General features: G+C 37.8%; 2 protein-coding genes across 2 annotated transcripts; both read right to left on the bottom strand.

Moving 5' to 3' along the window:
• Positions 1-1,600: 1,600 nt before the first annotated feature.
• On the bottom strand, positions 1,601-14,436 carry LOC145487439 (uncharacterized). Its single transcript, XM_081466213.1, has 4 exons — positions 13,923-14,436; positions 3,945-4,152; positions 2,379-2,488; positions 1,601-2,108 (listed from the first exon to the last, which is right to left on the bottom strand). Exons 2-4 carry the CDS (start codon positions 4,144-4,146, stop codon positions 1,893-1,895), a joined length of 528 nt encoding a protein of 175 aa, XP_081322339.1. The 5' UTR covers positions 4,147-4,152; positions 13,923-14,436; the 3' UTR covers positions 1,601-1,892.
• Positions 14,437-19,471: 5,035 nt separating this feature from the next.
• LOC145487910 (uncharacterized) lies at positions 19,472-20,923 on the bottom strand. Its single transcript, XM_081466682.1, has 3 exons — positions 20,900-20,923; positions 20,264-20,465; positions 19,472-19,647 (listed from the first exon to the last, which is right to left on the bottom strand). The coding sequence occupies exons 1-3, from the start codon at positions 20,921-20,923 to the stop codon at positions 19,529-19,531; spliced, it is 345 nt and encodes a 114-aa protein (XP_081322808.1). The 3' UTR covers positions 19,472-19,528.
• Between the last annotated feature and the right edge of the window lie 5,214 nt (positions 20,924-26,137).

Raw genomic sequence — 26,137 nt, 5'->3', positions numbered from 1 at the left:
GGGTTCGAAAAATCGAGGGTTCCAGAAATCTGGATTCCACTGTAGATAAACTGTCTGTCGCTAAGCGACTTTTAAAACAATAATCCGGTACTACCACGCAAAAACGGTTGCTTTGAAATAAAATGTAACTAGCTTTTCAATTGTCAAATTTATCTCGAAAGAGACGGATCATGAACAAGTTTGAAGATAATGATTAGTTCGAATTCATTGAAGGCGAAGCTTGTCTACTATTATCATTTTCCCACAAGCTGACCAAATCATTCATACGCTTCGCTATAGAATACACTTTGCGATCAATACAACTGGATATTGGGACATTTTCTCTTTTGATATGGTAACCAAGTATCAAAATGGCCTGCAGATCATGACCCTGTAATTACTCTGACACAACACTGATGAGCCATTTATCATCCGCAGAAGATATTGACGGAGACACGTGATCATGTTATATTCTACCTCATTTTACTTGTAAAGGTTAAAACTTTGCTCTGCCATGAATGGTTTTCAAGCTATAACAGTGATAAGTCTTGCTTGGCAATTTTGATTAAAAGAGAAATTAATTCCAAAGTTGACTCCACTGTACTGTTAGAGTCACTTTCAACGAGAAATAGAGTATTTTCACTCACGTGGCCAATAACCATTCAAATTATTCGGAACAAAACAAAGTGTTTGCTTTAAAAAAGGGTTAAGAACGATTCCGTTCAAAGCTCGAGCAATAAGTGCAAAAATTATTTACTAAAAATGTACTCATAGATCGGTAGCTTTTGAAATACTATTTAAAACAACTCACTTCAGTTCATTTCTCTAAGTGACCCCGCGATTAATTTCCCAAGCATTCCCGAGAATGTTAAAGTCAAACCTCGTAAGAATGCTAAAAGGGTGTGTTATTGTGTTTTTAACTAACGCGAAACGTCTGTTTTAATTGAAATATGAATAACTTCTAGTTCAATTTTCTCTCTCGATAACTTCTTCTTAACCGTATTTTAAATATTATCATGCCATGAGGTTTTTTTAGTAACTTAATTTTTGCCGTTGTTGCTCGAACGTTCTGCGGAAATCATCTTAAACTCACACGGGATTGGTTTGGGACACTACATAACCGCTCTATAAACTGGGGTGTTTTACAAGGATTTCCATCCCTGGGACTGAAGTCGTAACTGAACACGTGTAATATGACAATAATTTTACTGTGATGATATCGATGACGTAAAGTTTGATGTCAGGTTTGACCCTTTAACTGTACTTAAATTTGTTGGTGTATGATTGAAACAACTTCATCTTCTTCTCTTTGGCAATCTTCGGAAATCTTAAGGAATGTTTTGCTAATGTGCGGAAAGTTCGTGTGGCCTTCGGAAAACTCTTGAACAATCTTTTGAAAAACTACTTCTCTATATACGAACTACACTGAGACAAAGATTATAACAGCGAGCAGGACTTCTATACAGCCACGCTTGCAATGTAAACAAATCTCTTTAAGATTGTATTCATGTCCTTGGTTTAAACCAGTAAGTTTATTACAAGGTTAAGAACTCTTTACTTTTTAAATGAGAGAAGATATTTAGTCTTAAATTTTATTTAACTTCTGTCAGTTTTGCCGCATCTCTGCACCTGTGAATGCGAATTAAAGAAATAATGATACAGATTCAATTAAGTCGAAAATAAAGGCTTTCTTTATTAGGAAATGTGATAACTACATGTAACCGGGCTATTCAGTTATGTTTATTAATCAATAAAATGAGAGTCTAAACTCATCTATGCGTGAAGCCTGTGACGAGAGTACGATACAAGATTGAAACAATTTGGTGAACACAGACGGGCTTATATTAACTGAGTTTTAAACAAACTATTCAGCACTTCAAAAGTTTTTTCTTTCAACAAACCTGGCAATTTGTTTAACCATTCTTAGAAGTTCTTCTTCTCAGTTTTCTAAATAAGCATCGTCTATCTATTTTGGTTGTACTTATAAGGGATAAGTTTTCATCGCAGTTTTTAGGTACGCCCAGTTTCAAAGTCCTGTTAATATCTGTGTGTTTATATTGATAAAGTTTGCTAACTCTTTCTTCTTTAAACAGGAAACTGTCTTCCGTTGTATTGTCGCATCGCTGCACCTGCGATCGAATGCAAATGAAACAAATATTGATACTAATTCAACAAATTTGAAAACAAAAGCTTCTTTTATTAGGAAATGTGATAACTAGAAAGTTGACTAGTCAGTTATGAGCCATTAACATGAATAAATGAACAGTAATTTTACAAAGGTTTTTAAATGCTTTAAAAATTCTACATAAGTGCATTTGCAATAAATCGACGCAGGGTCGGTCGACTGCACATTAAGTTGTATTTTGAATTGTTGTTGAGTTGTCGTTTATATTACTCACCTCAAACGCGACATTCGTCCCATTGATCACCTTCAGTGCATAATTGGTACCATCTCGGTCGTCAGTGAATTGTATACACTTTCTTCCTCTGATTTTAACAAACGAGAATCCTGTAAACAAGGTACGGTTATTAGATATTGTCACCCATTCCAGGGGTATTGTCACGGTTGAAGGTATATTGTCGGGTTAATGAGAATTTTGATATTGGACTCGGTAGGTCGAGTCTTCAATATAACAAGTCAAGACGTAATGTTTTGCCATATTAGGCGCCGATGTATCTTACTCGTTTTTTATTGTATCGAACAAATACTCGAAATTTTCGATGAAAGTAAAGTAATGTAGGGACCAGTATGATAAGTACTTCCTTCCTCATCGTTAAACTTAAGTGGCTATTTGTTTATATTGTTGACGAATGTTGCACTTTATAATCTTCTGATAATACACCTTTTCCGCCAGACATCTTATTATAGAGAATTTCTTTTGTTCCACCCGGTGTGTACTGTTAAAGCTCCCACGCTTAAGATATTTTTGAAGATTTTTGGATACAAGCACACACAGTGCGAATACATTTAGAATTTTCAAAATACAAATATTTGTGAAAAATTAAATTTACGTCAGCAAGGCGATATAATCCGTATAATTCGTGTACCACTTCGTCCCAGAGGCTACGGTTGGGCTACATGTAAGCTAAATTTGTAGCTATATGTCTCAACGGTTGCTGGACAATATGTTACCCTGCTTTACTCAACAAGTAGATTATGAGCTCGAGATTTCTAGCGCGTGATAGTTGATGAGGGCGCTGCCCGAGTTAACTATCACGCATAAAAATCGAGAGGGAATAATTGAAATAATATTATACTATTAATTAATTAATTAATTATTACTACAATATAACAAATCTGCTACTCGTTCAAAACTTCAACTAGATTTTCTCCTCTGACACTTCAAAAGCGCAAAGAAGGGGTCGCCATTTTGTTAACAGCGGCACACTGCTAGACTGCTCACTACCTACAACAAGGTATATAGTGAGTAGTGCAACCAATAGAACGCCCAATAGTAGATTTATACCGATACAAAATATTGGGCAGGGGTGTGACCCTACTGAGATTAGAAGATCTCGTAAGTGTGTCTGAGTTTTGTGGTGCATTTCTCCCGCGATCAGAAAAGATCAACGTTGGTAATTGTCATTCAGTAGCTGTGAGTAAGTCACTAAAGAAGTCAACCTTTTCTTTTCGAAGGCGCTTTATCGACAGTTATTTTTTTGTTTGGTTTTTGCGTTCTCTCATTTTTCTTAGTGTGATTATTGGACATTCAAATTGAACATCTTTTAATTATCAGTGTTCGGTTATCGACATATAATTTTCGTGCAAGGATGTATTGCAATAAATCACCTTCTGCATCTTTCAAGCTTTTTGGATATATCTTTCGTTCTTTTTCTCTCTATTACAGGTGCAACTCCTCGCTATTTTCTCTGTACATGTGTTTCTGTCTCCGGATCATCTCTAGATTCCTCAATCACAAAGCATAACACGCGCACAGAAGACTTTTCTCTCAGTTTTTACTTACTCGCATTTGGGTCTTTTGTAGATGAGCCGTTGCATTTCGCTTTGCACTGACGCCTTACCCCAGAAGAAACTTTGCATTGGTCAGTGTCAATCCGAATAAGATTTCCTCCACTGCAGTGCTTGTCGCGTCTGTATTCGGACCGGATAGGTATCGTTTGACAGCAGGTCGATCCAACTTGTACACAAACCAGCAGGCAAGACATTACAATCTAAGGATAACAAATAGAAATTGAAAATTGAAGACATAATTGCAAAAATTAAATGTTAGTTGAAGAAAATATATATGATTGTATCTGAGAGTGTATCTGACACAACTAAAAATTCAATGAAGCAACAGCGTAACTAGTTTTAAGTACATGTACTTGTAAAATACTTGACAAATCCATTCTGTTCACTGTTCTTTCAATTGCAATTGGTAGTAAGGTCAATCATCATGAAAGTTTCTGAGTTGCTTATTATATTTATACTATTATGCATTACGCGTGAGATCCACATCTGCATAAAGGGCGTAATAACAATTGTACCACTCTTCAGATTAAAGCCTGCTTGACGTAGGACACGCTGGAAATTATCAACCTTTAACCTTCAGGGTGCTGATCGTTCCGTGATTTTCCAACAATTTAGAAACCACATATTGTAAAATAATCTAATATACATAATCCATAGCGATAGAGAGTACAAACGAGATAAATCTAATGTCGATCACACGCCTCCGGTTCGCTCTCATTACGTCAACCGCCATGATTAGTAGACTGAAGCAAGAAAATGATGGTGCAAAAAAACCATTTCCCTGTGTTTATTCATATATTAAATCAATTGTCCGTCGCTATGCGACTTTTTAAACAGTTGCATCATTGGAGCCGTTGCTTAGGTGAAAAGGGATTGATTATATAGATTATAGATGAGTATTATTGGCACATGAAACTCCTCATCCTCACAATCAGTGATAACGTTGACAAGCTGACTTAATCATTGGTCAGTTATTCAAACGCTGCTCTAAAATTAACTTTGCCATCATTTCAACCGGATGCTGCCATATTGTCTTTCTGTCCACGATAATAACAGTGTCAAATTAGCTTGCAGGCCGGATACCATAGCAGGCGCTATTCAGCATCTATACATGAGGCTGACGGCATTTTGATAATGTCAACAGATTTTCCGGGTCTTTATTTCATGAAAGTGATCTATAAGTTTGTCTAACTACAACGCTATAGAAACAAGCAAAACACCGTTTTTATCTCTAAATAGAACTGAGCTGAAAAGGCACATTTCAGTTAGGACTTTCAGCTGCAGTTCAACCAGCTGTTACCAAGCCATGAACTGTCCAAATTTCAGCGTCTTTCGTCTTCTAGACTGTTAATAAACGGAAATATATAACAATACAGAGCAGATATGTCTAAGGGTATGCGTGCAATTTCGACCAATGTTGCGTTTTATAGGTTTCAGGTAGAAAATTAGTTTAAAACCACTCTTAAACATCCATTGCAGTTAGCTTCAATAGTTTACGTTGTTATAAAGTCAAATTCTTCTAACTAGCGTAGTCATAATAAAGACTTTTATTTCAGGAATAACGCAGCAGGCTTGCGCACACCCATGCGTGTCGTTTAGAGCCGCCCTTGTAAGAACGTCATTCGTTTCTTTAAAAAGCCCATTACATGGTTTAGAACTTGATTCTTTATTTCTTAAACCTGACAAGCCTGTCAAAGGAAGATTTATGGTTGTTAATTTCCTGTTTCTGCCCGCATGAAGGATCACTGAACTAAAGCATTTAGATTGGTGTATGTAGGCGGCTTACGTCTGTTAGCTGACCGCACGATCGAATTAGGCCAATATCCCGGTGAACTGAACAAAGCTTTCCTATTGATTTGTTTAATGTTAGTGCTAGGGTCAAAGTTTAAACGTGATGGCAACGAAATTAAAATGATCATGCTGACGCAATGCTGAGCAGAGAACCTTCCAGATCTCATCTCGAAAGACTTTAAGACGACATCCGATGAAAAATCGAGCAATTTCAGGTTTTAGTAGACAAAAATCTGTTACCAGAATAATTTAAAGTATTTTACAGTCATTTGTACATTTTCTTAAAGGTAAATACATAAATAATTGCCTGAAATAACACCGAAAACAATTTCCCATGGGAACGAGAGAAAATGAATTTCAAAGTTCAGAGAACTTGTGCAAACACAAGCAAAATTTCATCATCGGTTTCATTTCACCAGTACTTTCAAGTGTTTCATACCAAGTTCAACATTCGTTTTCGACGTTTGGTGTTGCTGGAAATGATTTTTTTGAAAAGATATTTAAAACAGTCATACAGAAGTTTGCAGTACGATGTAAATAATCTTGGTAAGTAGGTTTTTATCCACTCGTTACTCAAACTTCTGGTGGATTCCGTCTTAATTTGGATGTGAATAATCCTTTTACCATAACTTCAGAATGCCTCAAAAAAAAAAAAAAAAAAACGTTTTCTCAGCCATCCATGATAGTCAAGGATTGGAGAAGCTGCCAGTCGAAATTAAGTGGAGGCTTATAACACTTTATAGGGACCTTAAGTAAACCAGGATGGCAACGGCAACGAGAACGCCACAAAACAAAAGGATGAACAGAAGAGCTATGGCTGTGCACGAGCGTTATAAATATTTGTACATTTCTTAACATTCTTCAGCAAAAAACAACAACAACGTCAAAAGATAAGTTCTGCGGATTTTCGCTGACGCGAACGACGACAGCTAATTTTTTGTATTTTCATTTGGAATTGAACGCTGGCCTTGCATATTTAGCTTGAGCAATTTCTGATACCGTCAGGTGCACTGAACAGATCTACAGAACTGCAAAATTCGATGATAAAGTATATATTCAGTTTTTACTAGGCGTTATCCTCGAGGTCGCCGTCGTCTTTGCTGAAGCTCCCTCCTGATCTGCATGAGGCCAACTGATATCTTGGGATATCATTTAAAGCTGAATGCAATAGTTATTCTATTCTATATTGTCATAAAGACGTTATGAACATGACTTAAATTGGGTGTGGGATAATCAAAAATTATTCTATGAGCGCGCGTTGGATATGAGATGGTAAATAGCAAACGCCGAGTTGCCTACGACCAATCTCATATCCAACAGGCGCGAATGGAATAATTGTTTTAGTAAATTCTCAACCTTTGGTTTTGTTAAATTTTGTTTAAGTTTAACAAACGACCGGAAAGTGACGTGACTTCCGAGCGCCAAAACCACATGATCTCACGATCACATGATGGGCGCACCGTCGTGCGAACAGTTGAATGAAAAACCAAAAGCGAGGGAAATTACAGCTGAACTGAAATTACAGTTGAACTGAAACTACACTAATCCAAACTTCTCGGTACTGTTTTGTACGGGTAAAACCTTACTGCAGTGTTCTCAAGTGTTCCAAGTTCAAACTCATCGGGAAGAGTAATAATTGTGGACATCTACACTACAGTTGTGAAAATACTGGGGAAGCTTCTCTGATCGCCATGCCGTGAAACGGATTTTGAACTGGTTGAAAAATTTTTTTCGACAAGAACTGCTTTCCCTGGTTTTTGATGTGGAAATTCGTCTGGGACTGGTCTGCACTGCTACTGGATTTCGTTTTCTTTCCCCTGCACCCAAGTGGCATTACTAGGAGACGAATTTCCAATAAAATCACTAAGAACGAGTGACATCTACTGTTGTTGTTCCATTGAGGGCCGCTCGTTGTAGGACTCAACTGCCTGGTCGGACTTGTGTCCCGTTATGGACTTGATGTGCCTCGTCTCGCAATTATGGTCGGAGAGCACTGTGACAGATGTAGCTCTGAGGTAGTGGTTTGTGAGATGTGGCTCTACACCTTCTCCCTTTGTCACCTCTTTCACCAAATTGCCGTGCGTAGTTGTACCAAAAGCTGCGGTGCAAAACCAGATTTTGTCGTCTTTCTTGCTTTGACTATCTCTTGGTCTCTGAAACAGAGCACCTGACGTTGGATTGAGATGGCCTAAGTAGTTCTTGAGCGTATTTACTGGACATCTTTCAGATCCCGGTACGGAAAATATCTTCGCATTCGATTTATCTTCAGCGTCTGCGAGGCCGCCCTGGTGATTTTTTTGGCGGAAAGGAACCAGGCTGACTTCTGTTCAGTTCGTAGCATTCAACCCCTTGTGGAGTTTTTCGTAGAGAAAGAATTGCCAGTGTCAGCTGTCGCTGGTTTTCACGTCCCCGCCTTCCAAAAAAGAGGCCGAGTTAGGACCATGCGAGCGGTCCTCTGTAACTGAGCAGGATTCAAGCTGTCGACCGGACCGAGTTCGCCGCTCACAAATAGTTTCTTCACCTGCTCTTTCGAGATTGCCTTTTTTTTGGACGACGCCAGCTATTTTTCCCGTTTTCCCTCGGTCTTTCACGAAAGCGTCAAAAACTTTATTTGCTTCAGTAAAAGCCGGGTCAGAGATAATAAAACGGTTTGTTTTGTGGTGGCGAGCGATGGAAACGATCAATGGCGGCTCTTATGGATTTCGTGGATGAACTTTTGTTATACGTGCCATCTTTCTTCCTCGCAGACGTGTAAAAACACTTCAAACAAATATTCAGTTCTTCTTTTGACATTTCTTCTATTGGTTTCGAAAATGTGGTGCCACCAGGACTAGCACGCCATTCTGTAACGTTAAGGTAAATATTGTTGTTGTTACGTAACCTCCACGAATGCGTAAAATCTCAACAGACATATTTGAAATTTTTTCAACTTTTAAGGGAAACTTTGAACAGATACGCACCGTTAAATAATCTCATCCCGAACTTTGTGGCTTCTCTTGTTGTTTCTGGGACGACCTTGTCCATAATTTCTTGTATTTCTTCCGGTCCGTGGATAGCTCACCGCATCTGCTTTTTTCATCCATTATTTTTGTCGACTAAACTTGGCTTTCCGCGAAAAATTGTATGCCGAGCGACATTTGCTGCATTCATTTCCATATAAGGTCAAACGCAGTTACACTGGCTGGTAACCGAGATCTAGTGAACCAATCAGAAAGCTAGAATTGCATTATCCGAGGTTGAGAATTTAATAAGACTCAATTAGCTTGGACGCTTTACAGAAACTTGATTCTTTTCTAATACACTCGGCTTTATCTGTTTTCAATACCTTGTTGAATATTTCTTTTATGCCAAGCGAAATTTGCTACAATCATTTCCATATAAGGTCAAACGCAGGTATAATGGCTGGTAACCGAGATCCAGTGAACCAATCAGAAAGCTAGAATTGCATTATCCGAGGTTGAGAATTTAATAAGACTAATTACCTTGGACGCTTTTCAGAAACTTGATTCTTTCCTAATACACTTGACTTTATCTGTTTTTAATACCTCGTTGAATATTTCTTTGGACTGTTTTGTAATTTCTATATCGGCAGCTGGTAGAAGTGCAATGGGTCATGCCGAGGACAAGGAAATTCTAACGAAACAAAAGACAATGGTTTCACAGGAGGGAGTGCATCATAAGCTTGGAACTTCGTTTCATATTAGTTAATCTAAATTGCGAAACATTAACAGTCAGTTTATGCCCGAAGAGCTTTTGTGCAAATCTGCTCAATTCTTGATTTATGTTATACAGAACATGTAACCGCGGCCTCTTCCGGAAATAACGACTCGATTATCTTGGTTGCTCAGTCAGTAAGAATAACAAAATAATAAAAGGAATGTGGACAAAAATAAATATAGACAAAGTCTTTCGACATGCTGTTACTTGACTGTCTTTTCAGTTGAAAAGTTATACATCAGTTCTTCAACTAGTATTTAACTTTTGTGCTTATAAGAAATGAATAATGTTACACGAGTCTTGGTTATAGTCTTCCTTGTGCCTGCCATTGTGCGTCGTTACCACTATCACCGTGAAAGGCGCTCGAAGATTTCGCTCTGAGGGCTGAATTAGATATGCTGTCAGATACCTGAGAAATAGCATTAGGCAATGTATCAAAGACTTTATTGTCTAAGTTTGACTGACTGATTTGCTCGCGCGACCGGAAAACGAAAAATTTTGTCGGGCGTTATTCTTCAGACTCGTGAATGTAGCATTAACTGTGGACGCAGAACATTTAAAACTCTTCTCCACCTAGGTAGGCGGGAACTTTTCCCAATGTACCTCCAAAACCATTAAATCGGTGCTAATCAAACTCATCTGATTATGTGCAAAGTATTTTTTAAAAAAACTCTTTACTTAAGTGTTAATCACGTGTCAGTCAGGATGTCCCAAAGCTCCAAAATGACGTCACACATTTCAAAACGTCTGCTATCTCGGATGCACCTTCTTGAATTTCACGCATTACTTGAATAAGGGAGACGAACAAAAAACCGATCCGAAATTCCGGAAAAATATGCAGTGTACGAATATAAGAAATTAGAACAACCTTTACATAAACGAACAATTATTCTTGTCACAAGGTCTGAAAAATGTTTGTAAACGAAGCTTTCGACTGTATCGCACAGTCTTCATCAGCTAATGAAGACTGTGCGATACAGTCGAAAGCTTCGTTTACAAAAAATTTTTCAGACCTTGTGACAAGAATAATTGTTCGTTTATTTATACACCAAGGTCAAGAATGAGCGTACATAGTCATAACCTTTACATAAATTCCAAATTCTATTAAAAGTAATCAAAATTTTTAGCTTACAAACACCGAATGCGCGTAAAACGCACTTTGACAACAAGTTTGCCATAGGAGCCAAACAGTAGGCCATTTCCGAGTTACCTCGTGCCTCTGTTTGAAAGCGAGTCATCTTTCAAAACATTTCATATGAAAAAAGAACCTGTAGTGGAAACACATTTTTCATAGGAATGGTTTTGCGCGAAGGATTGGGTACTATTTCATCCGGGCAGAAAGGTTAAAGAGTGCGTAGGCGAGGAGTTAAAATCGCGTTATTTCAAGTACTTGAGATTGATTTGGGTTTTTAAATGGCGGCATTACACGAGTCAATATCACTTGACAATTTTATAGGATTATCCCACAATATCCTCATATTAATTAGTAGAAAATGCAAAGAAATGTCTTGTGGTCTCCTGATTGTCAAACCGTATAATTAACTTCCAACAAATTGACAACCTAGCATTTTTGACCAAATGGCTCTTTCGGGTTGCAGCACCCTTGTTTCTTAAAATTATATCTATGTAATAGAAAGAGTGAATAATTTATTAAAGGCTAGGGTAATAGAGACGATTTGGATGTTGTTGTTTTTGTTGATTTTAAGAAGAAGAGCTGACCATACTTGACGTTTAACAAGGAAAAAAATTTCTCTGTAGATGCCTCGTCATGAAAAAATGGTCATCCACTTTCTTTCAGGTTTAGTTCGTATAGTCCCTCGGACTTAAATTCTTTTTACGTGCTTACTATCTTTCTTGTCAGTTTTGTGTTTTTCTTCAATTTGTAAAAAAAAAATTCTTTGCAACAGAAAAGACGTCTTTAAATCTTTGTTTTGTTTCCACTTTTTCGTTTGTAATTCGCGTCTCGGCCACATCACACCCTAATCATTCTTGTATACAGCATCACTGTTGCAATCAGAAAAAATATTAGGGGGGCCTTTATGAAGAAAATTTTAATGGCATTATTACTGTTTCCGTTTTCTGAGTGAAAGAGACCATTTTGGTGTTCATCGCAAAGATTGTGCTATTTGGCTTTATTTTTGCATAAATTTATTAATGATGCGACCCGAGGAAAAGTAAGCGCAATTACACTGACGTTTCTTGTTGTTAAGACCAGTAAAAATACAATTTAAATTAGATTAACTTTTTAACGGAAAGTGCTCCTTGAAAAGAATGACCTCAAGCTAAGTAGGAAGTAGGCATATGTCACAGGTGAAGCACTTAATTTTCGAATTAATTATCCCTTCTTTCTCAAGACATGTACATGTGCTCTTGAGGTTTCCACTGCAGGCATAATTTTGGACCGAAAAGTGGGATACAGAATCCAGTCGAAAAATTAAACCGAGATACATAGCAGAAAAAAACGAAGCTTAAAGGACGTTCTTGTCGGTTTTCTTTAAGAAAGTTTGCTGGAAGGTTTGGATTCCAATACAGTTCCCTGCAGATTTGGGGCTTCCTTAGGCTTGGGAAGAATGATTAAGTGATGAATTTTTATCGTGATAATAAAATTTGTAAAGTACTAATTGTAAGCATACTAATCGATTTATCAACAGTTTAAGTCTCTTAGTTTTAAACACTTCTCTATTTCGGGGTATAAGCATCATGTTTCGATCTGTAAGCTACTCTGAAAGCTGAAACTGTGACGAACGATTTTTTTCTCCCTGTCAAATTTAGCCCAAAATTATCCATGCCATCAGAACCGAACGTGCGCGTCCGCAACGTGCGAAAGTTTGCTCAGTAAAGGTATGCAGTGAAGTACATGAAATGGTAATTGCACTGAAGGCATTGCTGGTGCCGATTTTAAAACACTTTGCTTTGATTTATTCTACCTTCGTGGACCTTCGTTATCTGTCTCAATAGGGAGCTTAAAAAACCACGACGGCGACGCCGAGGACAACGTTGATTAAAAAATGAATTTATATTTTACCTACGAATCTTGCGATACCCTAGAGTCATTTAATTTGTTTATCACTGTCAAGCTATCACTAAACTGAATCTAGGACACAGCGATAAATTTGAAATAAAAGTTAAAAAAATAGTCGTCGTGGTTCACGTCCTCCAGACAACGCAGAATTTGGTCATTTCACGTTGTTGTCTTGCAGAGGACGGCAAAGAAATGTACCAAGAATTATAACGCACGTGCACAGCCATTGTTATCCCCATTAAACCTTTCGTTTAGCGACGTTGCCCGGCGTTGCCGGAGTGGTTTTCTTAAGCTCCTTAGTACCTCCCAATCTAAGCCATCCTTACTCCTCATTAGTTTTTTCCTACTTTGCTTGAGTAAAACTATCAAGTTTTTTTTTAGATGTGAGTCCAATTTTGTACAAGCTAGAGCTTAACAAAACTTATTGCAAAATTAAAACAAGTTAACTCTTTAAACATTTCAAAAGCAACATATGACGAAGTGTTTTTAGCAACCGGCTACTTTAAAGGTTTAGCGTTGACATAATATAAAATTTATATTTACTTACGAGAAAATTGCAATTGCGTGGTAAATCCATTTAATTTGCTCTCTCTCTCCAGCTATATCATCCACTTCTGAATATGGGTGACAACGAACGTTTGAAACCGACTAAATGCTTCTGAGCGGTCAGAAATGCCTGCCTGCTTCAGCTTGTCTGTTTTTCCGTTACGTACCTCACTCCCACATTTATCAAGGAAACATTGTTAATACGGGACTTAAAACCCGCCCTATGAAAACGTCGGTATTGAAAAACTCTTTCTTTATTGATTCACACCGGATGTAGTTTCTTTTGTTCATTGTTGTCTAGCTAGTTACCAATACCTCGCTTTAGTTTTAGTCTTTTTAAATCTTGTCATATTTTGTAACCGTCACTTCTGAAGATGTATATATGGTTGTAGCATACGAAACGTCAACTTTAATATGCCATGCGAAACCTGTTTGCTATGTTTGTAACCGCTGCTTGTTTTTTCTATGTCCCGAAATTGAAATGGCCGAAAAACAAGAATTTTTATAATCATTTTCTATTGGCCTGATTTGGAAATTCGCTTCCATTCCCGTTCGTTTCAAATGAAGCAATGCTCTGTAAAACGTAGGTGTCATGTCTCCTTTGTACACATCCGCACTAGTTTTCCCTTGTGTGCTGAACATTAGTCGGCGAAGTTTTGATGACGGAATAAGACCCTAACGCTTACGTCATCCCGAGGGCCATCAGCGCGCTAAACCCGGGTGCGTCAATAGCAAACGCATGCGTCGTGGTACATTACAGAACAGCAATGGCGCTGCTGTCGCTGTTTTAGTAAGGAACTGCAAGTTCTCTAAATTATCCTTGTCTTCCAACGGTAGAGCTGCTACCTTCTAATTTCTACGTCACTAAATTGTTGAAAAGAAGCTAATGCTTACATTTTCATGAAGTCCACCGGCTTGAACAGAGCGACGTGGAAAGTACCGGTTAGTGACAGAGACCTTGGGAGCAGCGATGCAAGAGCAAGGTACTCCTACTTGAAGAATAACACCTCACCCTGGCAGCAGAGGCAAAAAGAGCTAGGAAGGCCAGTTGCGAGCTCTCGTCAACCATACACGAGGCACAGTTCGTCTCCCAGAACTGAGGCCATTTCGCACCTGTAAATCTCAAATTGAACTGTTTATCCACAGCAAGAGCTGCATCCAATTAACCTCTACAGTGTTCGAATCTATTGACCTCGTCCGACGGAGTGTCCACTGGTTGTAGTCGAGCTCCACACACCTGGTTTATTCGCACCTTAACCAGTGATTCGCTGAAACAAATAAAAATAAGCTAAACATGCAGAACAAGAAACAAAACAAAATATAAGTAAAGCAAGCGAAAAATAACGGAACGGTAACGAAACTTACAAAATTCGTGTGGCTACTAAGAAGACTAAAACACACTGACAACGACAACTAAAAAAATAACTGCAGAAGACGCTTTTCAGAAACAATGGATACAAAATGTACACGACAATATTTAACGTTACGTAACCGAATATAACTGGCGTCCAATTACAATAATAAATATGCACGGATTGACTGATTAAGGAAGATATAAAGAAAAAACCTTATAAAAGAAATATAAATGCTGATACATGACGTTTTGAAGTCATCTTGTCTCCAGCACAATTATCAAATGCAGATGTTCAAGTCATACGGGATCCATTTGTTCAAAACTGTTTTCATAGCTGACATCTTTCTTCAATCTTTCACACCTAGGTAAACTAATTTAAATTCGAACCGTGTATTAAACGAAATAAACGAAAATAAGATTAGTTTAGATTTTTGATTTTTTTCTTGGCTGCTTTTCGTCGTTTGACGTTTGGACGATAATAAATACTATTGTTTGCCCAACAAAGTCTGACACAAAAGTGCTGAATTTTGAACAAATGGATAAAACTTGTAGAATGTAGGTTCAATGCCACCCTGAATATAATTTGTTTAATAATGTGCGTACGTGCTCAAACGAAAAGGTCAAGTAAAATTTAATTGTAGTATGCAGTAATATGAATCAATAAGCCGTAACACAATAACGAGCTGAAATAATCGATCACAGCTTTTGATCTTTTGAAATCAAGAACTAGGAGCGGTATGACGGCATCATTTCCGTAAAGTCACTTCCTTTTGATCATAGTGGGACCGATAATCGACGAGTTATCACGATATGTTTCATTATACCATTGCTCTCAACATGCTCCCATTTCGACTCAGTTTGCCCACCTTTTAATCTGTGCAATGGATGAACAATTTCGCATCATCCTATGACACTTTGTTTAGGCAGGTACGTGCTAACAGGCAGCCTTCATCCGATTTTAAAGTACGGAAACTTAAAATGGAAATGGTTTCCACCCATGAGTGATACTACGGATACAATAAACCCTAACACAATCTCTCACGGACGTTTTCAAAGACCGATGCCCGGAAATACTGGACGTAAATGAAATGAACTTTTGAATCAATGATAACGGTGCTATTTCAGCAGGCCGGAAAAAACAAAGGATCTGTGTAGACATATGCTAACGTTCCTCAGTTCAGCAGTTACGTCAATCTGATTTTGACAAATTCCCGTGCCAAGCAAAAAAACCTGTCACATTATTCATGAAGTTTATTGCAAAAATTATCTAAGACTTGTGAGGCTTATATTTGAGATCTTTTGAGGATTAGGCAACTTTTAAAATTGTGGTAAGTTTAATCAGGACCTCACAACGAGACAGAACTCACGTCTTGCGTTTTAAGTAGAAACGGAAACAATACTTTAAAGATAATAGGATTTCCAATAGCGGCAACTTAGAACTGCACGAAACAGAAAAAAAGGTCTTGAGTTTACTGATCAACAAAAAAAAAATTACTTTAACGAGAACTGGGTTAAGCCATTTATCATTCTGTTTTTGTAAATGCGTTAAATTACTGCTCTCTTTTTTGGACAATGGAGTCTCGACAACGGAACTTGGGAGCTTCATATATCCTATAGTCACGTGGGCGTACATCTATTTGCCTGGAGCAAAGCAATCTAACGTGATATGAGGAAAAACTGTTAAACTAAACTCAACGAAACTCGATTTTAACGGACTTTTGCCTCTATCGGTTAGGAACTCGGTCAATGTCATATTAGTTTTGCATTATTAAAAGCTAACCCTTCGGTAACCGCACAATGGTCGTGCATTTCAAGAAATATGTAACTGTCGTTGTATGAGAGTCGTTGTTCAGTGGTTTTATTTTTAGCTGTAGCTGTTCTCTCTTATTTTCCCAAAATGCAGCATACGAGAATTACCAGTTGCCAACCGAATCGAAGCGTAAATAATTTAGTGAATTGAATGGCCGTTAACATCTCTTTCAGTTATCGGTAGACCACAGGTTGTGTTGTCACCCAAGTGCAGATGAAAAAATGTGTCTTGACTCGGCTATGGCAAACAGTGCATGTCATTCAACAAGCGTGAGCCATCTTTTGTGATGGCGGTTCTACGTCGTCCGTCAGCGAACGTCATCCAAATTAAGGCAATTCCAGTTCTTACCAAATGGTCATGAAATTAACCGAAACAGCACAGTAACGGCTTAAAACTGTAGAAGAACCCAAAAGAAACACTGGGAAGCAAAAAATAGGCATGGGTGGACAAAATTGTATAAGGTTAAAACGGATTGCATCAGGTTAAACCTGAAAAACAAAGACCTGACTTTTCACGTTATATCGATTTGTGTGAATTAGTGTTATTTGCAATGCTCGGAAATCGTATTTCTTTGATTTGCCGCCAAGGTTTTGTGGATATAATCCAATTTGAAGTTAAGCACTGTTAGTTGATAAAAATAAACAAAAATGTCTAAAAATGTCTACTCTGACCTTATAGCCCTTTTATTTCCTATCTCAGTACTGTCAAATGCAGGTACGTTTAACCGGCACCGCTGAGATTCTCGCATTTTAAGGGCGGTTGACCAAAAAATATTGAATACTTAAGAAAAACATTAGGCGTTGTTGTTAAGAGGATCATAAATAGAGTGCGTGGTCTTTGCGCCGACTCATTTTGCAATTTGCAAAATTACTGAATGAACTGAACGAAGGTGATTTCAGTTTAATTCTTCTCTCACTCCTCTGAAGGACATTCGCTAACTACTGATGTACAACAAAATCCACTTATTAATTAAGCCGGTGTTCAAGAGAATTTGACAGCGATGTATGAGTGAACATGGGAACTCACTCGGCGGTGGAGGCACCAATAGGTCTGAAAGACTGGGTTGGCTATACGTGCCCGACTGATCAAGGTGCTATTTGACGAGAGAAGGAATTTAAGATGAGACGAAATGGCTTTATGTAACCTTAGAGAGTGCTCAGTCAGAGTTTGTTACTATGGTAATCAGGGTGTGGCTCAGTACGGAAATATTGCCATCAACCCACTTCTAAACTCTTAAAAGTTCTCAATTCTCTAAAGTCAAGTGTTTTATTGTATAGTGTTTATCCTTGCTATTTGTAAAGTTGATTCATTCAACAATGTGCTAAGTAATGATTACCTAAGACTAAATTCAAATTAAGGAGTCACTTTGTAACTGACATCGCTTTTAGTTATTGGTTCAGACTGTTAAAATTCTTAAGCCAACTTTTACTCAGGTTCAAATAACTTTTTAACCTTGGGAAGAAAGACATATTTAAGCAGATTTAGTCTCACATATCTTCTTGAAAGAAGTCAATATAGGTCCTTAATCCTATGTTGCAGCAACAGCGCAAAATTGTTAGGCACAACATGTCGCGACAAGTTAGGTGTTGTTAGCTCAAATTTGACCATTTTCAAACTTGAGCCAACAACATCCAACATGTCGCAACACGTCGCAACATTGTGGCCAAACGTGCGCAACATGTTGCGCCCCAACAATGTTGCGATATGTTACGTTGAAATGTTACGATCGTTTGGCCGGGGCTCAAGAGTGGGTGAATAAGAAGTTCTAGAAAAATAGACAGATTAATTACAGGTCCTTGGATTAAGGTAATTAAGTTTGGTTAAAAATGGAATTAACATAACTTTTTGTGTCATTAGAAGGCCAAAATGGGTCGAATGTTGCAGCCGAGGTCGAAAAACCAAATTTTAGGTTTCTTTACTTAATAAAAGGACTCATTTGAATTCATTCAAGTGCTGCGCGAAATGTAATTTTTAAAGGGGAAAAAAAATGTACAAATGAACAAAAAATGAAACAAAACAACAAACACGGAGTATACAAATTTATCACAACTGTTTAACTTTTTTATTATGTTTACATAATTGTAGATACAAAAAATTCCAAGGGCTCAATGTCGTCTTTTAACGAAGAAACATCGCCTGTCGTTACTGTTAGAGCTGATTAAAGATATAGTTTTATCGTTACAGTTGCTAGATACCCCTAAGCACATAGTGTTACTATTAACTGTGTGTTTGTATATGTACAGTCTCTTTCCCGCGTCATTTTTCAGTTCCTCTTCAAACCGGAATTCATCAGTAACTGTGTTGTCGCATGGCCGTTTCTGTAAATACAAGAAAACAAAACAAAACAGCGATTTAACAAATAGATCAAAACCTTCCAAATGAAGTTATTACTGAGTATTTATTGTGTTGTGTATGCGGGCAAGAAAGCACGTACCCTAGTAGTTGTTAACTTAAACTGAGCGGATAAAGGTTAAATTTCGAGCATTATCTCTAATGGAGGTGGTGAGTTAAGAGTATGTTCCTACAGGAAAAGGTAATTAAAAATAAACCCCTTTTCTCCGGCCAACTAGCCAGTAAAAATCAGTGATGTGTGCCTAACACCTTTTATCCCTATATGATCATTCTATAACAAACATCGTCACAAGTGCCACCCATGTACAATACATATATATACACCCGACCTGAGGGGCGTGAGGAGTCTGGAAGTCTTACCAAGCTAAAAGCTGGAAATAACTTTTGAATATTTTGACGGATCGTGATGACACGACTGGGACCAAAACCACCCCGCAGATATATAGCAAAAGGCAGATCGTGATGGCGTATTCTTTGCACGCCACAAACATGCATGATGTTTATATTTAACCAAATTTGCTGGAAGACTACTCAGATCTTGAGTACATATGGAATTTAAAATACAGCTCTGTTTTGTACGCCAACACGAATTTAACCTACTCACAGTTAGCTACCATATACCCTATATCCAAATTCCATATATGATATTTGTATGTGCATTCTTCGTTTTGTTAACGTTAGGCCACAAACACGCCACGTACGCGCGCGTTCTACAAGCGTGCAACCACAGACTACACTGACTGTGCCTAACAGTGATTTTCGTTCTAAAAGCTTGGGACACTTTAAGATGGGTCTCGAAGTATCATTTTTCTATGTATATTTCGTCTCTGATTCAAACTGAAGTCGTTCAAGTCTCTAAAGAGGCGAAAAAAAGGTGTGCTTGTAACATTTAATTAGTATACATAAGAATGATTGCGCGAGCCATGATTTAATAACGGCTGGCGCCTATCAATATAAGAAGTAAGTAATTGATTTTTATGTTTTTCAACTCACCTCAAATGCGACATTTGTTCCGTTGGTGACTTTCAGCGCATATTTACTACCGTCTTGTGTATCAGTGAACTGAATACACTTCTTTCCTCCTATTTTCTTTATCTTAAATCCTTTGAGACATAAAATACACCATTAGCGAAAACGTGTTGAAAGCCTTTCAAAACTCTCTATCACAAACATTAATTGTTTTTTCTAACAAATAAGAGAGAAAAAGCACCCGGGCCCTTTTTATCGTGGTGTTCTGTCTAGTCAGTGTGGACAACGAAAAAGGAGGCTTTTCCAATACGCGGACGTCAAGTCGCGCGAGCGGAAATAACGGCTTCTAGCGTTTTCTCATGGCGTATCAGCGTTTCTGTCCGTTTTAGTTTGGACGGACGGATAAAACGTTGCGAAAATGGTACAAGCGTGAAAACGAAACTTTTGATACGTTTTCGTAACGAAACAACCCTCGAAAGTGGATCGCTTCGAAAATGTTTTAGTGAGGACTGCGTTTTTAAAAATTTCTGTTAGACAATCGTTATAACCGATTTTAAACAACCCATGCATCGACAATCCAGTGCAATGATTGGGCCTCTATCTCTTGTGAATGTTTGTTCAATTTAGTCAGTTCAGTCATGTTGTAATTTTTCATTATTTGCTAAGAACTCGTCCTAAGCAAGCAATCTATCCAGTAATTTCCTCGCCTGTAATATAATTGGATCAAAGTAGCACTGCGACCCTTCTTACTTGTTCTAACATCTTTGGTAGAGGCCCCATTACATCTTACATCACACAGTCCGTTGGAAACTCTACACTGTGGATCTATGTGAATCTTTAGGAGATTCCCTCCGCTGCACGTTTCATCTTTCACTCTGTAATGTGATTGAAGAGTGACGGGAAAACGTGATGATGCATATTCTACACGGACCAACAAGCATAGCGCCAGGGCCTACAGATAAAGAAAATGATGTGACACGTTAAAGAAGCTACATCACGGTTTGCACTTACCGATGTGAATTGCCATCTAACTTGTTCCTACTTTTTTTCTAATCTATTAAAATACAACCGGTATCAAAATCTTCCTGAATAACCTTGAAACCCCTGCTTTGGTACTTTACAAAGAAAATGGACGAGAAGGAAAATTCTAGCGGCAGGGGAAATGCAGTTTTCATATAACGAAAACAGTTGCTCCATACAGAAAAATAAAATTTTCTTAAGTAAACCCTTGTTCCGTACAGAAAATAAAATACACGTGGAAACTGACTTGAGCAATACTTATAAATTGTTCGAGTATAAAAAAAAAGCTTTACACATCAATTAAATGAATGAAAATGGTTAAAAAGACAATTAAAATCAGGTCATGACCTGACCAATTTCACTTACAAGAAAGATACGTGCTAAATCCATTTCGTCAACTCTGTGATCGGCTATTTAAGTTCGAGATCAAAGTTATAAAATTTCAGGAATAAGTGCCTTTATTTATACGATTTGTTCTTTATTAAATTTCCACTATGTCACGCATTAAAAATCTACGGAATCCCGAGTCAAAACTATGTAACCATTTGTAGCAAAATCAACCCCGCAGTGATAGTGACGTCGTGTTAGAAATTGCTGGACAGTGAGTGTTGATTTGTATTGCTTTTAAAGAACCGTTAACTTAGTCATTCGCTAGGCACGTACACCTACACAGCTTAGTTAGACTTCCATCCGGTTATCACATGTACGTGAAGTTTTGGGAGAGGTTCATTTGGTGGTGTTAAGAAAACCGCGAACACGAACCATTTTGGACCATCCCGAAACACAAAAAAAGACAACGAAAAAGTGGCAATAACTTTCAGTCGGTGACTATTCTTTACTTATTGAAGAACTCCAGTTCACTGCATGCGAAGAAAAGGCAAAAACGTTCAGTCGGTGATTAATCTTTACTTATTGTATATTTCCAGTTCATTGCATGCGGTTAGCTTGAAGTTCCTGTTTGCTTTTTACTGATTTTTAATTTTGTTTTTCAAGGGTAACACACAACATTCTTGAGATTGATTGAATTTTGAGGAGAGAGGAAAACTCCTGGAAAGGAAGAGAACCAATAACAAACTCAACCCACGTACCGTATAACGTCCAGGATATGGACCCCAGCTAATCGATGAGGGTGTGTGCAAAAAGGGGAAGTTAAAGAGAAGTTCCCATCGGGTAGTTGGCAACTTACATTTATGCCTTGTTTACACTTTGTTATTTAATCATTTTCCTTTATTGTGGTCACCTTTGTTTAGGATATAATGATACTACAATAACCGCCTATTTTTATACCAGACTGTTTTCGTTTGAGCCAGCAACGAACCTTGACGAGTGTGTCCATATTTCATGTTGTCGCGTGGGCGAGCACGTGTCACGTAATTAGCCATAGCGATGCAGTAGTGCGCGAGATTTGTTCTCGGAATTTCAAATGAATGCACTTATGTCATAAGAATGTGAAACAGATCTGAAAGCCTCTTCGACAAATCTAATGGTAATTGCTGTAGTATCACTATAGAATAGCTGTCGGTATAATCGTAACTGTTTCCGACGTGTTGAAAGATATTTAGCATTGCCATAGTGCTCTATGACCTTTATATTTCTGAAAGTTCCTAAAGTTGCTAATTTGTAATCGACAGCCGTAGCAAAGCAAACTATGGGAAAGGGAAATTGAATAGAAATCATCTGCAAAGTTGTTACATATTTCCAAAGCGCAACACAATGTGTTCAGAAAAAGTATCGACTCTCGCAGAAAGGTTCAGACAGAACTTGTCGATCGGTTTGATTTCAGTGAAAGCTAATTCAGTGATCATCCTAGGTTATGACCGGGAAGGTAATTAAGCCACCGTTGTTATACACCAAATGTTTTAAAAAATGCACATATAATTATGATCGTTAAGAATTGACAGGAAGCTAAAAAGTTGTTTGTTTAAACTTCATTAGCCCAGAGTTAAACTTAGGCCATTTTAAATAGACTCCCTCCCACTCAGTTTGCACTTCTTAAAAAGTTAAGCCTAAATTTTTCAAGTTCGTCGTTTGTAATCTGTATTAATCTTCTACATCATCAACCATGCTAGTTCCTTTTTCAAGTTCTCTTCAATTTTTAAGGTAATTTTATAAACAGCCAAAATAACTAAAAAATACCGTGATGTTGATATCACAACCGTCTATACTACATGTTATTTTTTTACTGTTATCACAGACTCCTCTCGGATTAGTGGGATATGCAAAGATATTGGTTGTTAACCTTCTGGTGTTAAACTCGGGTTATGCCTGAGAGAGGAGAGGTCAGAAAACTGCACGTTAAAGCGATGAAACGCTAATTCTTTCTATGCCATGTACGGAATATTGACAAATTAAATTTTGTTCTTTTATTTTTTTTATGTTCATCGTTTGTGATACGTTATTTGTGTTTATGGAAGTTTCTGAATCCAGTAAGAGTCATTCAGTATTTTGGGGTAGACTGTGATTAATAGTTTATTTCTTTTTAATAGACAATGACATGCAAGGAAGATTGTTGGTAAAAGAGACTATTTTGAAATTGCTGCTGGTTTTAAAGTTTTTTTCTTTTTCAATTTTTCGCTTGGATATATCAAGTGACTCGAAGAATAATTAGCATGTTTTTAATTTATAGTTACTGATAGTGCGCCGTGTAATAGTAGAGAATCACAGTTAAGGGGCCACGTCATGATTCGAGCATCTTACTTGTATGTTCGAAGATGACTGAATCTATTTTCTTCCTCGATCTTTGACATCGTTCTTCCTATCTGGTTCATAGTAACATATTTGGATTTTTAACTTTGTTAGACTTTCAAATTTTTCTAAGATTTCACTGAAAAACTTAAAGGCTATTCAGCTCCCTCTACGCCATGCTCGTTGCTTAAATGACATACATTTAAGAAGAAGGTAATATAGCAGTTTGCAAAGTGTCGTTAAGCCAAAACCAAAGTGATCACTTTAGCCAACCATAAAGGACACAGAAAATCTGACGAACAAATGCTTGAAGCAAATACACGTAGCTGACGCGAAGCACGGGAAAACCTGTGCGTGGGGTTTCATGAGTGGCTTTACTTCTGATTGGATGAAAAAGTATCGTGTAGTGTACTAATGCAAAACTATATCAAATACTGATATCTTTCGACGTTCAAGTTAAAACTTCCTTAACTAACGCAAGCTCAAGAAATTAACTCCCTTGATGCCAATTCTTAAAACATCGCGGAACACCAGAGAACGTGTCATTTGAGGAAGCTCTACATAAATGACTTGGCGTGGATAGGAAATGCTATTACTATTTTTACTTACTAGAAAACTGCGTGCCGAATTCATTTACTCTAGTCACCTTCTCACTCCAGTTATGTCTTCCTCGCCAATAACCGCGAACGTTCAGTTTCATAGCTAGGTGTTCCTTAGTAGCCCGCAAATGTCTGAATCCTTAAATTTCATTCCGGCTTGCGTTGGTGATCCACTTTCTTCGTATTTCGTTTATTTTCGCCTAATATGGAAGATCTATCGCTTTCCGGATACGTGTTTCACATGGAAAAGAGCTCTCGAAAAAGATCTCTATCACATTTTTGACTTATCGTAAAGACAAAAACGCAGTAGCTCTACCTGTGAAAGAGAAACATAATTTTTGGAACTTTCAATCTTCCAATCACATAGAATGACGATGGCAAGGACACCTTAACGTAATTAGAATTTATAATATTTCGGAGAGAAAGCTACATCAGGCTTAGCTGGTTTTCGTTCAGGTCCTCTATCTTGGTGGAATTGGAATTTGGAGCTAGGTGTTGGTTTTGTGGCGGGAGGAAAACCGGAGACCCGCAGAAAAACCCTCGGAGCAGGGCGAGAACCAACAACAAACTCAACCCACATATGGCACCTGGCAGGAATCGATCCCTAGACGCATTGGTGGGAGCAAGCGCTCTCGCCACTGCGGCATCCCTGCTCCAAAACGCACGCGATGTTAGCCAATACGTCTTTCCCAGGTCGCATTCCGTCATAAATTTTAGCATATTCTGAAAATTACATAAAGTAGGTAGTATCGTTATTTTTTTGCAGGGTCTATTGGTTTTGCGATTGGGTGAAGCCTGATAACGGATGTTTTGAACATAATCCTTTTATGTCTTTGTTTTGGTTTGGACAACGATATCCACCTACAAAACATACCACTCTATCCCTCAGTGGATAGTTATTTATCCGTTAAATACCATATGGCATCGTTTGATAAGCCAGGGCCAGTATTTTTTTAAGGATGAAAGGCAGCTACTTTAAGGCATGCTTTGTGGTCTTCCAATATTTGGATCCCTTTTGAGCAAAAAAAATAGATTATCTCTTTGGAATAAGATAGTGTGTTTTCTACGTAGACATAAATTACAATACTGAATTTGCTCCACGATGCGTTTCCTCGAAGCTTTTAGAAAGCGATCGCCAAAATTCATCTAAAGAATTCAGTAGTTTGAATCAACAAGTCATGACAAAAGTAAAACAATCTCTTAAAAAAAGCAGTTAAGGTAAATCACACGTTTGTTGTAGCCATTACGACTTTGATTCTTTCAATCCACGAACGTTCCAAATGCACTAGCACAGTTTTGGCCAAAACAGTATTAAAATTATGAGATTAGAATTATGACTAAGTTCCTTTGCTTTACAACTCTAGTATACCGACCATGATAAATTAAGATATTACGTCAATTGTTCAATGAAGAAGAAGTATATCTAGCGGTTTTTTCGAGGTAAAAAATGCGAAAAAGTCTGTCTTTGTGAACTATTTTCGATCTGACATCACCACCTCGTGAATGCGCAAGCCGTTATAACAGATATTCCATAGTTACAGTTATTTATCGATTTTAGTAATAGCACTAGATCAGTACTTTAAGTTATGAACAGTGAACGAGTGTCTCTTGGGCTTAATGTACCGGCTTTGATTCATCAGGTCAACTTCAGAAGGCTCTATCCAATTACGGAAACTTAAGCGGAACAAGCTCCCACTCAGGAAAAATAATAAGTAAATTAATAAAGAAAACAACTTTACTTCAGTGCTATATGTATTTCTTTGTACAGAATGAGACAAGTTAATTGGAAACACTAATCTAAACTAAAGGAGAGAAAAGAAAGGAAATCTAAATGAGAGAAGTAAAGAAAAGCTGACACTAACTATATCAGTAAGACTGCCATTTAACAATAAATACCGTAGTGGATTTCCGTAGGTATCAGTTCTCACTGTGCTCACGAACCTTTCTAAAGTCTGACGTCCAGAAATGAGTTAAAGGAAGTGTTGAAGGAAAACGAGCTCGCGAATCAATGGAAGAGAAGAGTTCTGGAAATCAGCTCGCTGCCTCATTTTACCACTTATGCCAATCTGATTTTAACAAATTGTTGTACCTTTGGGTTAGGGTGTCATGATGCTTGTTTGGTTTGCGAGGGCGCATACGAATGAGGAGCTTAAGTTGACATGGCAAGAGTAGAATGTGACGCCTGTACTAAAGGTTACGTGACAGCGGTACATTTAAATCCCCGTGAACACGTAAAGTAAACAAGGCAGGAGTTGCCTGCTGGCGGAAACTCCTTCACCCTTGAAAGCTTCCGTTTCAATTTGAGAGTTCAGTTAAGCAG

This window comes from Orbicella franksi, chromosome 5 (assembly GCF_964199315.1).
Source record: "Orbicella franksi chromosome 5, jaOrbFran1.1, whole genome shotgun sequence".
NCBI classification, from domain to species: Eukaryota; Metazoa; Cnidaria; class Anthozoa; order Scleractinia; family Merulinidae; genus Orbicella; species Orbicella franksi.
The sequence above is the reverse complement of the archived record's forward strand: the minus strand, read 5'-3'. Positions and strand labels throughout refer to the sequence as shown.